The 19156-nt window shown below is 33.1% G+C and overlaps 1 protein-coding gene across 1 annotated transcript; it reads left to right on the top strand.

Moving 5' to 3' along the window:
* Positions 1 to 12584: 12584 nt before the first annotated feature.
* On the top strand, positions 12585 to 13497 carry LOC113771149 (rho-N domain-containing protein 1, chloroplastic-like). The gene is made up of 2 exons (XM_027315765.1): positions 12585 to 12950; positions 13168 to 13497. The coding sequence occupies exons 1-2, from the start codon at positions 12585 to 12587 to the stop codon at positions 13495 to 13497; spliced, it is 696 nt and encodes a 231-aa protein (XP_027171566.1).
* Positions 13498 to 19156: the final 5659 nt, after the last annotated feature.

The raw sequence follows: 19156 nt of genomic DNA, 5'->3' as shown, positions 1-19156 counted from the left end.
GAGTTCTTTCTAGCCTTCCAAAGTTATCAAAATAGTTTCCAAAGGCTACCATTTATAGAGAATTCAAGAGAAGTTGTTTTTAGTTGATAAAATTGAATCTTGAAACTCTCTTGAATTGTCTTTCCAACTTTCCAACTTATTTTTGGTCAGATACAACCGAAATTGATGGCTGGAATTGAGTTGGAAAGGTTGTGTGTAAGCAAGGCAAGTTGGTCAGCAAATTACAGTTATCATGCACATTTTCAACTGATATTTTCTCGATGTTTGAAGCCGAAATAGCTCTTCTATAAATCACAAAAGTTGTAGATATTTGACTTAGCTTTCCAAAACATCAAGAATTATTCAATTTAGAGCTCTAAGGACCAAGATATGATCAAAATACCACTGACTGGTCAGAGCTCTATTGTCAATTTTTGATATCAGACTTTGACTTCTGTATTTCGACTTTTTGACTAGGAATACGATTGAATTGGACTTTGATGTCTTCATACCAAATGTAGATCTGTCTCTTAGCTTCAAAATGGTCTAAGAATCATCTTAATCCAATGTGTATAACTCAAGATATAGCCGAAATACCACAGGTTGCCAAAACTGACTTTTCTTGCATTCTTCTTTTCTTAATTGCATTTTCTCTTTTATACTTCATATTTTATTTTTATCACTTTAAACCATCATCAATCATCCAATTATCTTCTTAATGCACTCCATTTGATGATTGAATCATTAAACCTATAAAAATATGAAGTTTTTACCATAAAAATCCATAAAATGTAATTTTTACACTTTAACCATAAAATGTATATTTTCACTAGAATCATCGTTTATTAGCTATAAACATGACTAAAACACATCAAAACTAATTAATAAAACACACTTAAAATACGTAAAATATCTACTTGTCAAATACCCCCACACTTGAACCATTGCTTGTCCTCAAGCAATAAGAAATACAAACCAACAATGATTCAATTTTTAAAAATAAACATATGTGCACCATTCCACTTCATTTTCTCAAAAACAAGGTAAACAACCATTATGCAATTATTCAATTAAGTTCAAGTACTCATAATATCAAGTAAATGAGAGCCAATTATACCGTCATTATAACAAATTCAAATCAATTTTTCATCCTTACCCAATCTTACAAGTAAGTAACTCATATGGTCAATAAAATGCTTCCTAAACTCATGATCATCTTCTTATTCTACTTAAAAAGATATTTATTCATATAACATAGCTAAATACTTAAGACGTGATAATGCCTTTTGACGCGAGAATCGACATTTTTAGATGAAAATCACCGGTTACTCAACACTTCACATACTCAAGTTGCTTTGCATACTCTTAATTCAAGTACCGTTTTACGCGAAAGTCGACATTTTTAGATGAAGACACCTGGTTACTAAGTACAAGAATCATTGGAGTAGAACAAATTTTATTTTCTTTTTTCTTCTATTTTTCATTTTTTCATTTTTTTCTTTCCACTTTTTTTTCTTTTTTTTAACAGCAAAGATAATAATAATTTCCTCAAAAGAATAATCATGAGAAGAGTATTGTACTTATTGACCATATTTATCACTTAACTTATAAAATCAAATAAAGAGAAGAAAATTCATTAAATATGCAAAAAAAATAGGTATAATTTTCTCCACTTTACAAGATATATTTTCCTATAAATGCACAAATTATAATCACATAATAATTATTTTCAAATTAAATGAGAAAGAAGTTTCCAAATCACATATATTTATCTTAAATGTAGAAGGAATTTGAACTACTAATGGTATAAAACTTGTTACCCTTTTGGATAAATTTGAAAAAATTTGAAACTATTTTGGGCAAATTCGTAAATTTGGACAAGATTTTGAGAAAATTTTGAATTTAAACACAAGTCCAATTTTTGCAACCAACAAGTCAATCACATACAATGTATATAATCTCAATTCTTCCCCCCACACTTAACATGCACATTGTTCTCAATGTGTAAAAAGGAAAATCAAGATAAAGAAAAGTTGTGAGGACCCGAAAATTTTTTTATTTTTATAGAATATTACTGGACTATTTAAATGATTATTCACTCATTTTTTTTTGAATTAATTATTTCGATCATTTTAAATCCATTTATATGGAACGACACTTCTTTTATGTTTTTAAAGCGTTTTGTTGGAAAATTCACTTTTTGAAAATTCGTTTAGTTTGGAATGACGAGTACACGTTTTTCGAGGCTATACTTGAATCGGGAGTGTATTAATATTGGAGAGTTAAGAATGATCAATGGTAGATTAAGAAAGGCTAATTAAGGAATTAATACTCGACTCATGTGAGGATTCACAAGAAATTTATTTATTTTGAAACCCTAATTTGGGCTTATTTAATGATTTAATTGTCTATTTATTCCGAATATTATTTTCTAGACCTATTGAACCTAATTACATGGAATTATAGCTTCATTATATTTTTAAAGTGACTTGATTAAAAATTTAATTTCCGGAAGCACGTTTAGTGAGAATAGTGAATAGTGCTTGGAAATTTTAACCGATTGAGAGTGCAATAAGCTTGGAATTTTGGAGACTTATACAATGGACCTAAATTAAGTATTTTAATGTTTAAATACTCAAGTGATAGTTATTAGTATTATCGTTATAAGAATTTCTCGGAGGTTTCGCGTTATAGCGTTAAAATTGACGGTACGCGTTTTCACACGCGCGACTTTATTTGAGGGACTTTAGACCCTTATTTCGGGACAATTAAGAGTGAATAATATTTATATGAACATAAGTGCATTAGAGGTTTAGTGCACTAGTGAACCAAACGCGAGAGAAAATCGAGCACTAAACGCACCAAACGAGCCCTAATGAGAGTTGACCTTGGAGTGAATTTACACCACTCATTTTAATCTTCTCTTGGAAGCTAACCTTGATCAAATCTCACTCTCTCTTCTCTCTCTTATTGCCGGCCAGCCCCCTCTCCCTCTCTAACTCCATTGTTTCAAAAATTTCTTCACCAAATCAACAACAAAACTCCAACCAATCTTCACCAAACTTGTAGATCAACTAGCAAACTACTTGGAGGTTGGATCTAGCTAACCAAAGGGCTGCATTTCACAGTTTCTTGGAGCCTCTTGAGGACCGAAATTTTCTGATCTAAAGCACTAAGGAGGTATAACATAATCCAACACCTTAAACTTGGTTTATGGTAGTAGAAATGCATCTCTAAGCACTTGCATGTAAGTGGATGGCTTGATATTGTTGGAAAATTTGAAAAGTGGACTCTATGAACTCCCACTCTTGGGTTGTTGCTGATAAGAGGTTTAATATTGGATTTAATGGTGGTTTAGTGGTTAAAATGATAGATCTATGGAGTATTATTGTTGGAAACTCAAAGTTGAGACCATGACAAAAATTTCCGAAACTGCCCCTGCTTTGTTCGGCCATGATAAGGCCAATTTTTGATGATCTAATGGCTTGAATCTGATTTTTATATGTTGTATTAGATGTGTAAAAATTTTCATTGGAAAACATTAACGTTTGGTTGGGCAAATGAATTTATTTGTGAACTAGTCAAGCTGGAAAACTGTTTTCGGATAACCCTGTCCAGCGGTAGAATTTTGACCATAACTTTGTCCTCTGATGTTGAAATCAAGTTCCGTCAATGGCATTTGAAACTAGACATCCATACCTTTCTAACGGTATAAAATGCACGTTCTGGTTCCATGTGTGGGAGCCGAACCATTCGTTTTAAGATAGCTGTCCTGTTTCTCTGTTCTGCTGGAATGATTTGTAGAGGCAGCAACTTGAGGCTCAATTTCGAGCTGGTTGTTTGCCAAATTTCAAAACGTTTTCTTCTGTGAATTTTTATCCCTATGAATTTATTTTCCAACGCCATAAACCGTGCTCAATTCCGAGTTAAGTCGACTGAGTTGTGATCAAAACAAGAACATTGCTCTGTTTTGGAAAAAAAACTAGTTTTGGACAGATTTGAGATGAGACTTGTTGTGGTCTTACTAAATGAAATTCTTGGTGTTAAACACCTACCAAATGCACCATGAATGTTTCTTAGACTTTCCTTTCACATATGAACCATGATTGGAGGATTTTCTTAGCCAAACGATTGGATTTGGAAAGAAAAGGATTAAAGGCAAATTGCCTTAAGAATTTTTCCAAACTTTAGTTAGTTCGTGGACTACCTTCCCGAAGGTATTTTTCTGTGAAATTTGATAGAGAGATACCCTTCATATAAGAGTAAAATACTGCCAATTTTGGTACCAATCCAAGTTCGTTTCGATACCTAACTAAACTTCCAATGTTGGAAGTTCAAATCGGGAAATTCTTCTCCAGTCTTGAATTTTCCCCAACTTTGAGCTACCATATCTTGGTGCTCGAAACTCCGATTCTCGATCCGCTTGTTCTGTACTAAACCTTACTTGCACCTCTAATTGAATTTCAATGGCTGGTTTGCAACGAGTGAATTCTGCCGAATTTCCAAAGTTAGCGAAAAACCAACCTCAGCTCAATCCTGAACATTCTGGAACAGTGATTTCAAGCTCATTTTTGAATACCTTCCACTTAGATTCATGGAAAAATGTCTTCTAAGAACTTTTAGTAGTTTTAAAGAGGTTTCCAACGGTACCAAGTTTACCAATTTTGGACTTGTGTAGAGGGAGATACGATTTTTCAAACATATCGTATCAAAACGGAAAATTTTCTAAACTCAAGGAAAAAGGAGTTTTTTTCGAATTCTCCTTTTCCCTCCAATAACACTTGAACGTTTTACACCTTAATTTAGAGATGAAAACCCGATCTCTCTTGTGTTCCTAAAACTTCACTTTGAGCCTCGATTTACACATAAATTAGGCTCATTTTCACGAGATTTACTTAGATTGTACTCTAGTGCAATCTTTTCAATGATTAGGATTTATGAGTGATAAATCCTTATTAATTGCTCAGGCTCGCACGAGGACCTTCAAGAGGATCCCACGGTGGACGCTTGAACTTCAAATTGAACCTACTTCTTCTGGTTTACTTGGTGAGTGTCAAGTGTATGTAAACATGCTTAACTGTTATTAATGATTGGAGATTTTGAAAATGGAGTCGAGTGTGTACTTTACCGCACTCGTTCTCATTAGAAATGAAATTTTAAGGATTGAAATGCATTGAATGAAATGAATGATTGAAATGTATTGAATGAATGAATGAAATGTAATAGTATGCTATAGCTGCATACGTCGTTGGAGTGAATCTCCTCGACACACAAATGCACATGGGGACGCCCAAATCTCATTGGACGACCTTGGACTCGAGCCGGCATGGGCTTGGTCGGGAACCTTGGCGAGCCGTGAGATAAAGAAGCTCGACCTGTTGAGAGGTCTTGCTTGGCATACTCGAGTAGTATCGCCATAAACAAATGACAGGTGGGCCGGATACATGGGTATGTAAGGTGAAAGGGGACAGGTTAAGTGGAGTTCTACGGACTAAACCTACCCGATTGACGGAGTGTCAATTCGTGGAGGTTATTGATCGTGCAAGTGGAATATAGCTCCTGAGAACTCCAGTATCCTTGAATTGTTTCTGGTTATCTTTCCAGTAAATTGTAAATTATTAAAATATTATTGTTTGACTTGTAAATTGGGATTGTTATTTGAGCAATGTGCTTGCATGTGTGTTCTTGGCCTCACGAGCGTTTTGCTCACCCTGTAGATTTGTTTATCTTAACAGGAATGGGTTTGGAATGAGACTCGAAAGAACTCCCTTTTGATGTACTTTTGTATTAGGGTTTCTAATGTATTTTGGACTAGACCTCTTGTTGGTTGTACTTTTGGAAACCTAATGTATGATTTGGATATTTGATGTATTTGGATGGAGTATATTTTGGGTTTCGATGTACTTTTGGAAATCCGAGGCAAGGATTGGATAATTGTTAGGTAAGGTTAAGTTTGGAGTTTTTCGCACTTTCTTACTTTATCTGGTATTGTTGAATAGTATTACGTTAAGCTTGAATGGAAATTGCCTTGAGTCCTGGCGAGAACTGGGCAAGCGTCCCGCGGATACCCTTTGGTTCACCTTAGGGAGAAGTGGGGGCGTCACAAAAGTAATATTCCCCTATTGTTGCGATCGAAATATCAAAGCATGAAATTCACGAACCATTGTCTACTTATTTCCAATGCTTCATGCGTTCCATTTAATAACCATTAGTAATATTAATCTAAAGATGGAAAATGACAAACAAATGAAAAATAACAAAATAACTCAATACATAATTTAAACATGAAATCACATCAAAATAGAATAGCCAAAACATTAGGTTGCCTCCCAATAAGTGCTTTTGTTTATAGTCATTGGCTCGACTTTTTCACCTCATTTCTCAAGGAGGTTTGTTAATGAATAATCTACCAATTTTTCTCGTAGTGGATCATTAAAAGGTGGCTTAATAGCAAAAGCTACATGTTCAAATGATATGAGAGGTGGAAGAAACATACCTATCTCAAGTGAGTCATAGATATTATCTTGAATATGCACCACTTGAGAATTCACCAAAGAAGATGTCATATGGGTTTCTTGGGCAATAATACCTCTCAAACTTGTACTTTCAATACACTCCTCAAGAGGGGTGAAAAATGAATCATTAAAGCTCACCTCTTGAGGTTCATAATTAGTTTCAAAGATATTATCATGTGAAATGGACATTTGCTCACTGAAACACAATTGAGATTCATCATTTTCATCAAAATGCAATCCATTTTCACATACAACATTCCCACCATTCATGCTAGGATCATTTTGCAAATTATTAGAAGAAATAACTTCACACAATGCATATAATTGGTCTTGTATTCTATCTAAGTGAGAAGTTAATTTATCTAACATTTCCTCAACCCTATCAAAACGGTTGGAGGTTGCATTTGCTAGCTTTTCTATGGCTAAATCAAATTGATTAGAAGAATTTTCTACATCTAGCTCCCAAGATGCATTAGAATCAGTAGCTAATGGTTCACTTTCTAATTTCCAAAGTAGAGGTGCATTAGCTAACTTCTCTATTGCCAATTCCCAAGATGGTTTTGATTCATAGTGGACACATTCGGATTGGTAATCATATAAACAAGAAGAAGCACTATTAGCACATTGATTATCCCAACTATAAGCACAAGAATTGCCCCAATTAGGATCATATTGATCAAAATAAGGATTACAATACTCAAATTCATCATAATAATCCACATTTTGTGCTTGTCTACATGTATGATTAGTATGATAATCTCCAAATAAGTTACAAATCACATGATAAGAGTTAAAAGCATTAGCATTCCTCCTTTGCTCAATTTCATGCCTAATTGTATCCATTTGAACTTGTAACATAATAACATCAAATTTTGCGTTTAAGCACCTTATACCATCTTCAAAAGACATACCTTCTGTAATTTCTTTGTTACCTCTATTGAAGGAGTTTTGCACTTGGTAACCATCCATGGCCAATTTTCCATTTCTCAAGCATTGTCCTCAAAATTGACCTACCCTTCTCATTATCTAAAATTGCTTTTAAACAACTTAAGAGCAAAATTAGTAAGAAGAATAGGTGATAAAATGCATACAAACATAAAACACTAAAATAACAGAAAATAACAGATGTGCACCTATGTGTTTTTTAGTGATTCATTTCATGTAATTTCACTGAAGAAATGAACTTGTAGCTAATTTCATAACCATGAGAATAGGTATGGATTAGTTATAAGTATAATTGATTCACTACGAAAGTAGGATTCAAATGCATAAGGAAATTACACCATAACTAGCCTAGATGTAGTATTCAATGATCCAAATATAGCACTTGCATGAGTAGTTAGGGATATCATAGCCTAAGGAGCTTTCATTTGTTATTTTGTATAATTTCAGTAGGTTTAATTTGTTATAATTCATTGATAGTCTAAATAATAGAGAAACTTTAGTAATACCAGTAATTATTTACTCTTCCCTGTGGGATCGACCCGATATATATCCTAAACTACTAGTTGACCTGTATACTTGCAGTGAACGGGTGTAATTCGATTTTTTAACTTGTACGTATATGTAAAATTCCTGTCATTTACGAAACATGAAAAACTGCATCCCTTTGAATTAGCTTTTCAGTGGCTCAAGAATCATATCATTTAGATGTCTGAATGCCGAGATATGTCCAAAATATACTGAGACTAATTAGATGAGCATAGCAGCAAAAATATACTTTTATATTTTAGCTTTTTGACCATGAAAATGCATGAACTTGACTTTGATGTCTCATAAGAAATGTAACTATGTCTTAGCTTCAAAATGAATCAAGAATCATCTCAATCCAATGCTTGTAGCTTGAATAATAGTCAAAATACCAAAATGTGTCATGTCCTCTAATCCTTTTCTTCCATGTTTCTTCATTGTATCATCATTTGCACTTCATGTCCATTTGAAATCCACTTCAAATCATCAAGAATTATACAATTATCTTCTCACTTTACTCTAATTGATGATTGAAATATTAAAACATACAAAACCATGAAGTTTTCTTCACTTAGTACCATAAAAATTGCAACTTTCTTATTTTAACCATAAAAGCAACGTTTGACTATAAAACTAATTATTTAACTCTAAATTAACTAAAAACACACTAAACACACATACATGACCACACAAAAGTACATAAAATAAATATTTGTTAGTGATAATTAAACTTCATTAAATATCCCTTCAAAATATAAGGAATATTTATGTAAAAAAAGTTGATCTTTTTTTTAGCAGCTTAATAGGTTATCAATTGAGTTTGAAATAAAGTTAGCATTTTATACATATTATATGAATTGTGAAATGATTGTCAAGATACTTAGATATTGAAATGACTACTTTAAAACTACAATATTGGAACATTAGATTCTAATTGATAGGAAAATTAACAAAAAATAAAATAGTTTTCTTAAGAATTCCTAAATTACTTCGTAGTGATACTTACCATCACTTAGATTATAAAATTTAAATTATAAAAATTAGTGACGGAAAGTATCAATGTGATGTAATTTTAGGAATTCTTAAGAAACTATCTTTTATTTTTTATTATTGGTCTTTCTTTCCGATTAGAATCTAACATTCCAATATTGTAGTTTTCAAACATTTATTTTAATATCTATATACCTTGATAATCATTTAATGGTTCATATAATGTGTATAAAATGCCAACTTCATTTCAAATTCAATTGATAACCTATTAAAATACCAAAAAAAGGACCAACTTAGTTTGCAAAAAGTATATATTTCTTATATTTAAAATGGATATTTAATTAAGTTTTTAATTATCATTAGAAATAAAAATAATAAAACTCATTATCAATTAATTATTAATAGTGAGAAACAATAATATACATATATGACACCAAATGTGAGACTAGATAATTCCCAAAAAACTTTTGTGACTAAGTATGGAAAAGAAAAAAATATGATATATTATTAACTTGAACAGATGAAATAAGAATAAAAAATCAAGAAAAAAGTTTAATAAGAATTTTTATTTGCCGATTTAATATTATTTCATTCTAATTTGCATCTCAATTAAAGCTGTTAATATTGCTATTTACAATTTAGAGAAATATTATACATCAAAATCAAAATATTGGAGACGAAAAGTGCAAAGTCAAAGTTGTTGACTAATGGCAATTTCATGTTGACCGCTAATCATTATTCTATTTTAGTTAGTTGTCCTAGATCTATCTAAAATCACAAATTTTGGTGACTAGATTTGTTTTGGCTGAAACATTGGGGACCAACTTAGCACACGAGCTAAATATTGGGATGAAAATTGCAATCACCCCTAGTTTTAAAGAACAGGAATTCAAATTGATCAAATAAATAGGCAAAGTACAATTATACATGGTTATATATACTCTTACAAAATTCCAAATACAGTAATTGAAAAAAAAGGGTTGTTATAGCCTCAAATTCTTTGTTTGACAGATTAAACGAAGTAAAAAGATATTATAATTGCAATAAAAAAAAAGATATTATAAGGTTAGTTTTTGTTTTTTGAGCAATGGGTAGTTTAGGGTTTTCATGTCGAACAAATGCCAGCTCTTCCTCAAGGTTGTGTTGGAAAAAAAATAAATTCAAGGGAATAGATGTGTAATTTTGAAAACCTCATATCTTACTAATTAACTGAAATCCGGAAAACCTTACCGTCTATTTTTCAAATTATGATAGAAAACTTGTAAATAAGTTGACCGAAAAGGTGACTTTGACCAAAAATAGCTGCTTAATTACATGGAAGATGGGTAGGTTTCCTTGAATGTTAACGTATAAATAATTCACTTTTCACATATTTACAAATATTGGAATTCTGGTGATTATGTGGGCGTACGTTCAGTACCACACGTTCCTAGTATTCCAGAAGAACATTTTTTACCCCCACCTTGAATTCCCCCAGGCCTTAAATTTCACGTATTCCTGATTAATAATTTTCTTTTGTTTCTCTTAATTTTCAAAACTTAAAAGACTAAGAACATATATAGTTCTACAAAAATTATTTCCTGTCAAAGCACTTGAAAATAAATCTGGTTAACGATTAACATAGTGCAAATCTGAAATTAAGATAAACTTCGACAAAACATAAATTCAAGTCACATCCACGACTTCTTCTGCCATGTAATGGTATTTTTTGAAAACCGCATGAGTCGCGATTAGCTTCGGTTGCATTTCGAAGAAGATCCAAAGTCCACCTGTGTAATTGCCTAAAGGCATTCATGCGAATTTTGGTTTTTCAAAGGAACATGTTAAAGGAATACAGCTTCCTTTTAACCACAAATTTATTGAATAACCTACTAAGTTCTTTTGTTTTATTTTCTGAATATGATTTGATTTTGTATTCAATGCGCAAATTGTTCCCAGGAATTTGACACGAACAAAGATTTAAGAGAGAGAGAAATTCGCTTCTAGTTTTCAAAGTTTGAAAGTAGGGACCATATTAGTTCCCAGTATCTCAGTCAAAACAAATTATAGTTTCAATGTTGGCATATTAAATCAAGACTCAAAATTAGAAATTTTCTATATTGTTATTTAGTAGTGTTTTAGTCAAGTTAGAGTTTTAGTAATTCTATTGAAGTCAAGTTATGGTAGTTTTATTGTTTGGGAATTAGCATCTTATTAGGAAATTTCTCGTGGTATAAAACTTGTTTATCAAATCATTTAGTTTATAAATAGAGAGTCATATTATTGTGTTTAGTTGAGAAGAGTGAAATTTGAGAGGCTTGTTCTTATGATGTGATTAATAAATTATTATTGGTATTATTCCTCTTCTCCCGCACATTTTCTTATGTGTGTGAATTGTTTCCCCATATACATTAGTTTTATTAAATATATCTCCTATATATTTTTGGTGAATTTTTTGGTTCTATATTCTAGAGTATTCAATTTTAACGAAATCAGTTCCCAATATTTTAATCTACACAAATATGGATCATTAAATATATTAATTCACCAGATTGGTCTCGACTACTTTATAAAATCTAACAAAATTTATTAATAGTCATAGGTCCAAAAACGATGATTTAATCTGTGTCAGATATCAACCAAATGATTTACAATAAAATTAAGAACAACATGAGATATACATTAATTATAAGATACTCACTTTTGACCAAATGAAGACAATTAGTATATGTGTCAATCCATTAAAAAAAAAAGAAGAAGATATGTGCCAATTCATAATTTGGATATAAAGGTATAAAAAGTGAATGTATAGACTATAACACTTAAGCTCTTTTTATGGAAAAAAAAAAAGAGCAAAAAAATAATAGAGCAAAGAACATGCTTTATTCAAGTATGAAATTGGATTTATTATAATACCTTACACTCATCTTTTAGAGTTTTTAAAAATACATGAAAATTCTATAAACTTATGTAAAATATATTAAAAAATACAAAATTTTAAATACTCTAAAAGAACGCATAAGAAATCTCAAAAGTCCAATTTAATACTAGAACAAAGCATGTTCTGTGCAAGTGCTCAATTTATTTATTATTGTTCTTTTTGTAATGAAATAAATTAAGAATTATAATTTGTACATGCACTTTTGTATACTTTTTTATTCAACTTAAAAAATTGTCATATCTATCAATTATCTTCATTTAGTCAAAAGTGATTACTTTACACTTAATTAGATTTTTTAGATCTTTTATGGTTCTTGTGATATTTTCGTACTTTTCTATAATCGTATAGAATTTTGTGTATTCCTTATATCATATAAATAGATTTTTTAAGACTTTATATGAGAACCAATTTGGTCAACTAGCATATGTTAAGGACTACATTTGTATAGATTGATACATTAGGGATCAATTTGTTTGCAATTGAATACTTTGGGAACTACAAATTTTAATGCTCATATATGACTTTAAGAATGAACAACCAAATGAGAATTATATATTAACAGTCCAAATGCTACAAAGGCTTCATGCTGCCTCCCCGCTGACCGGCGACTCCAACGTTCTCCACATTATCCAAGACGTATTTTGAGAATTCATACTTAAAAACCTACCCCAAAAACAAGGGAAAAAAGAAAACAAAGAAAAGAAGAAAGAATGTCCCGTGCAATTCATTTCATTGCCAAAAATGTTCCAGGGCATGGGCCTTCTGAAGGCGCTGGTCTCCCTTATCGTGGTTCCAACAAAAACTCCGCCAAGATCAAGCATTTGCGGTGCACTGTCAGGAATACCTCTCCTGTATGTTGTGCAAGTTCTGGCGATCATAGGAGGGATCCTGATTTCTCAAGGCAAAAGAAGCATGGATTTTCCCGAAACAGGAACAGGCAAAATGAAGACCGAGAGGGTTGTGACAGCCTTGAAGAATCTGAGATGTTTTCTTCCAAGAATGGGCCTCTGCTTACTACCTCTGGCATCCCCAGATTCCAGGCCACTGCAATTCCTGGTCCTAGGGAAAAGGAAATAGTTGAATTATTCAGGAAGATTGAGGACTCACAGAGCTAAAAGGCAAAGAGAGTGAGACTGTCGATTCTCTCCTTAAGCTTTTAAGGAAACACTCAGTTCAACAAGGAAAAAGAAGCAGTGACAATGACAGCGGGGGAGACTTCATTTTGGACAAGCCTGAGCAGAATAGCTCTTTCTCTGAAGAGAAAAATACAGTAATATATGACTCAAACCACAGCGTGAAGCACGAGAAGCGAGAAGTGATGCTCCAGTTATGTCTCGACCAAGGTCAAACTTCCAGCGTAGATCACCAGTTCATCTAGTGAAAACTGAGCCTGTATTTTCTGATGAAGATGCTATGAGTTCTGTCCCACGGGACAACTCTGTTCAGGAAGGGAAGAAGAAAAGTTTGGAGCCTGAATTTGGGGTTGGACTTGACACTGAATCTGATACTGAAGCCACTTTCTCAGATGGTGACGAATTCGACGAGATGTCTGAGGATGAAATTTCAGGAATTTATGACGATGATAATGAGAATGTACAAGAACTGGATGCCGATGAATACTAACAGAACTGAGAGCACTGGCAAAATCTCGTGGTTTGAGGGGATTCTCGAAGTTGAAGAAACATGAGCTTATTGAGTTGCTGAGCGGAGGCTGAATTTGATTGCTTTTCGTGCTTGAAGATTTCCTTTTTACATGGATTGACGTCATAATCTCTATATGGATCCTAGAATTTTTTTTTTTTTTTTTGGGTGAGGGTTCTGATACACAAAACATGATTTTGTTTTTCCAGAGAATTGGGTGTTAAGCCAATTATTTGCCCAAAAAAAAACCAAATGAGAATTCATTTTAATGTTCACATTCAGTGAGCTTATTCTTTTACAAATGCGGAACATATTTCTTTTTTTGTCTCTATCGAATTTGACTTGAGATTCATAGTTTTCCTAATTGAGTTAATATAAATTGTGTATCGAATTCAACACTATTAATCCGCATTTAACAATCCTACCACTAGGAATACTGTTTTATGTTAAATTACGAAATAGTGTGGCTCTCTCATTTTTTTTCTATCTTGACTATATACATTCAACTTAATTTAATTCCACAGACTTATCATTTGAACGATTAAATGCATACATGATAACTATAAACCTTCTCGTCTGAATAAATGTGTTTATCAAGCAATAAGCCATAAGCATGCACATGACTGAATTTAGGGACACAGTAATTAGTTTATTATTCAAGAAAAAAGATTACTAGATTTTGTTGGCAAACACTTATCCTTCATCAACCTTCATGGAATCCCCATGTCAGCATTCGAGGAAAATGGCCTTTTTGTCAAAGTAGCTTCAGAACCATTCAGTTAAGAGAAGACAACAGATTCAGTTGGATCCGCACTAAACCCTCCAGGCTCTGATATATGTCCACTTTTTCTAACGGCATCTTACTGATTGTTGAGAATTAGAGAGCACCTTTAATCTTGAAAACACTTGGCCATGGCTCTAATTACTTTCTCAACCACGGATGTTTAGAAGAACAGCTGAAATTTACATCATGCACAAGAACATGTTGAAAACCCTAACCTGCCATAAACAAATTTGGATAAATGGATTCTCAAAACTTATAAAAATGGATTTACCAAATCATGAATGGGATCAATGCATGATAAAATCTTGAAGAAACTTGTAAGCAAACGATGTAGTTCAGCTATTAGTATACATATACAACGGCAGAGATGCAAATTTACAGAATCCAGTGCCTTGTTGTTATGCTATGGAGCATTTCTTTGAATTTTTCAACATTACACAAAACTCTCAGCATTCCCTCTTGATTATGGCCAAATTCATTTGCAGATTCATCCAGTAAATGAGCTAAAAATGGATGATTGATGAGCTTTATAGGGATAAAAAGTCTCTCCATGGCTTCATCACTAGTTCCCACTAGCAACGGAACGTAACCTTTTCGAACAGAACCTTCCATCTCCGCCTTGTTGCTGCTTCTTGGTCTTTGATAATTTGGAGATGAGCTCTTATCTCTTCCTTTCATTTTGCTTCTCTTAACTCAACTGGATGTGCTTCGAAAGTGTTCTTATTTATAGCAAAAAATCTTTGAATTGATTGAACAGAATAGGTGGGACTCTGAATTGCTGGGATTCAACGAATAGTTGATTTATATGACTTTCTGGGAAAAGGGTTGTTATCTACATTGACCGGAGACGCATGTGTGGGCTATTTTGTGGAAAGTCGTTGTCTTGAAGAGTCAAATTACTTGATAAATGACTATTCCACAGTCGGGAAAGTGGGAAAGAAGAATAAATTAACTATGTGCTAATAATGGTTTAAAGTCATATTACTTGATAAATGACTATTCCACAGTCAGAAAAGTGGGAAAGGAGAATAAATTAACTATGTACTAATAATGGTTTAAAAACATGTTGATTTTGACGTGGAACAAAGTTACCCTGTTGTAGAAGCAAGTTAACGAAGTCATGCGTGTCCAAGAACGTCCTTTTATTTATTCTTTTTTCGTTTTAGAATGTCCTTTTATTGTCCTCATTGGATGGAGATTTTAGAGGACGAAGAGGGTACTTTAGAACCGATGAATGACATAGTTAATTAGAACCATTTTATCCATCACTTGTAAACCATAGAGAGATCCGCTTGTAGTGATATATTGAGAAATAAGAAAAATGTTTCGGTAGGCAAATGTTTGAAGCTATACGAAAAAGATAAGATTTTTGAACATATCTTTTACATATAGGGCAATAGATTGGAGGGAAAATGTAGTTTTGGTTATCAATAATTAGCTAACATATCAAATTTGTACCTAATGTTGTGACCACAATGCCTATGGTGTCTAAAATTATTGATTTGCTTTTAGTCTCTAATGTTTGAAAGTTTGATCAATATGGTTTTCTAGGTTTCAATTAGTTATAGCTTTAAATAGACCTGACAATTATATCCAAAACCCAATAATCCACCCAACCCACCCACTAATTTGAGAGGTTGGGTTGGGTAAGTTGGGTATTGGGTCAATTTTGGGTTGGATAATAAAAATCCATACATATTTTGGGCGATTTGGATATTTGTGTTGGGTACCCATTACCCAACTTAAATTAAAAAACAAATTAAACGCAAAATGCATCAATTTTGTGGCCACTTCAAGATTTTAAAATTCTCATCAATTTTGTGGCATCAAACGCACTTGCTTGATAGAAAATAAGGGAATCATCAGCAAAAAAATGTGAAAAATGTCAGGACTACCTCAAAAATTCTCAATGAAGATAATATATTTTTCTTAAGTGCTTTTTGATTAAGTTGGAATGACATTTAACTTTCATATTTGTATCTATCAAATAGACATGTCATAATTTTTAATCTATTTTTTGTAATTAAAATCTAATCTAATTAACCAACGGAATAGGCCATCCGGCATTCACGGACGAAATAGGTTATCTAGCATTCATGGACAAAAGGTACAAATGTTTCTACTTAAATGTGATAATAGAAAGTGATTAGAATTGATGAAGGTACAACCAAACTTGATGAGAATGCATGGCTTATACTAAGCAGATGTCTAGTTGCATAGAAAGTAGGAAATAGAAGTTGACTAGAGGCAATGAGAATGCAATACGAACACGCATGTGGACGCAGATGAAATTTCGACTTGGACGTCCACATCTATAGATGTTAGTAATATCTAGATTTTCAATAGCTTTGGCTTCGTTTGGATTAACTATTTTTTGGGGTGTTTTTAAAAAGTTTTGCTGTAATAGAGTTTTTAGATTATATTTTGGAATATTTTCAGAAGATATTTTGGGATATTTAAGAGTAGAAGAGTTTCTAAAATATATTTTGAGATATTTTTTAAAATTTTAAAAAAAATTTAAACTAGTTTTTAGATTACCGTTTAGAATACTTTTTAAAAATTTTTATTATATTTGAAAAATTAATTTTTGAAAAACACTCCCATCCAACAAATTTTTATTTTTGACTATTGGAAATTTACATGTTAGGTGGGATCCACTTGACACATTAAATGAGATCGAGTGAGATCTTTGTATATCTATGTCAAACTCTTTCATTGGTTCAGGAGCAGCATGTCAAATAATTACTCTGAAAGGATAATAAAATCAAATATTTCAAAAGAACTTAAAAAGTGAGTGTGTGTTTGTATCTGTGGGTGTTTTAATGTGTGAAAATATATCTATTTATGTGAAAATGTATTTATGTGTGTGAATTTTTTTTTGTATGTGAAAATATATTTGAGAGAGTTTATGTATCAAAATCTATTATTGAATATATTGGGTCATATTTGGGTCATGAGTTTAAGATAATCCAATATGACCCAACCCAAAATTAACCCAGTCTAAAGTTAGGCGGATTGGGTGTAACCCATTTAAATGAAAACCCAACATCAACCCGCCCAAAACCCACCCAACCTGCCCAATTGCCAGGTATAGTTTTAAAGCTTTTTAAATGTGAACTGAATTAACTATTTACATGACAGCTGTATTCCTAACTCCCTATCAAACAGGGGTGGCTGACCGTAATCCCAAACAAAAAAGGACAAAAGGTTTGAGGGCTAATTTGCAAACCGACAGAATTTTGCGCTCACGGTCAGAGACATCTTCCAACAACTCATTCCAGGTTCTTTCTCATGATTAATGGCATTTTTTGGAATATTAGAGGAGTAGCTAAAGCACCTAATCTACGAAGATTAATCAATTTAGTACGGACACATCATTTCCAATTTGTTGTGATTTGTGAGCCAAAGTTAGACGTATCTAAAATACAGACCATTCGTCTACGTCTATTATTTGATTACGTGCTTGTTAATTGTTCAAGTGATATTTGGGTGTTCTACAATAATCCTTTCCTTTGCTCGATTGTTGGTAATTCTGATCAGCATATTTCTCTACATGTACAAAGTCCCCTAATTCCTTCTCCAATAATTATGTCCTTTGTCCATGCTAAATGCTCAGTTGACGAGCGGCGTGACTTATGGTCCTCATTGTTAGCTGATAAGCCTAGTTTTCTTCCTTGGTGTATTGGGGGTGATTTTAATGTTATTGTGGCACCTCATGAAAAAAGGGGAGGTCGTCCATTTGCTATAACAGAAGGAGTGGAATTTCTGTCTTTCATGGAGGAGGCTGGAGTATTTGATGTTGGCTTCTCAGGACCCAATTTTACATGGTCAAACAATCGACGAAGTAGAGCTCGGATTTCAAAGAGGTTAGACAGGTTCTTAGTCAACGGGGCATGTCTGGATCTTTCTTATAACATTTCTGTCCTTCACTTGGCTAGACATCCATCTGACCATTCACCGTTAAAGCTCTCATTTGTTGCTCAATCAGATGCTAAGCCGCGTCCATTTCGATTTTTGAATGTGTGGACGACTAAACCACAACTCTTGGAGGTGATAAGCCAGGCTTGGAATCAAGATGTCAATGGATCTCCGATGCGTGCTCTATGTTCTAAATTATTAGCAACAAGAAAAGCTATTCAGACATGGAACAAAGAACACTTTGGAAACGTGATCGATAATATGCGATCTGCGGAAATGGCGGTGCAACGGGCAGAAGAAGTAGTAGATCAAGATGATTCCGAGGAGTGCCAGATTGAACTCAAAAAGGCTCAGGCGGAGCTGAGACATGCATTATCAATTGAAGAACAATTTTGGAGGCAAAAGGCCAGGGTGAAATGGCTTCGACAGGGAGATACCAATTCAAAGTATTTTCATGCGATAGTAAGACAAAGACGGGCTCAAGCTATGATTTATCGTATCAAAAAAGCCAATGGTGTTTGGGTGGACAATGAAGCTGATATAGCAAGTGAAGCAACCACCTATTTCTCTAAACTTTTCTCGGATTCTTTGGGATCATCTGCAGATATGCTACACCTAATTCCACCTATGATTTCGGGAGAGGATAATGTGAAGTTGGAAGAAATCCCTTCAATTGAAGAGGTTTTTAGAGTCCTGAAGGCAATGGATGAAGAAAGTGCTGCTGGCCCAGATGGATTCACGGGAAAATTTTTTACTTTTGCATGGCCAGTCATCGCCCAAGATGTCTACAAGGCGGTACTCAGTTTTTTCTGTGGAGCAGAACTTCCTCGTTTCATCACCTCTACTTCAATTGTTCTAATTCCAAAGGTGCCAAATCCTCAAGATTTTTCTCAATTTAGACCCATCAGCCTATGTAACTTCTTCAACAAGCTATTATCA

The sequence above is a fragment of the Coffea eugenioides genome, chromosome 5 (genome assembly GCF_003713205.1).
Source record: "Coffea eugenioides isolate CCC68of chromosome 5, Ceug_1.0, whole genome shotgun sequence".
NCBI classification, from domain to species: Eukaryota; Viridiplantae; Streptophyta; class Magnoliopsida; order Gentianales; family Rubiaceae; genus Coffea; species Coffea eugenioides.
The sequence above is the reverse complement of the archived record's forward strand: the minus strand, read 5'-3'. Positions and strand labels throughout refer to the sequence as shown.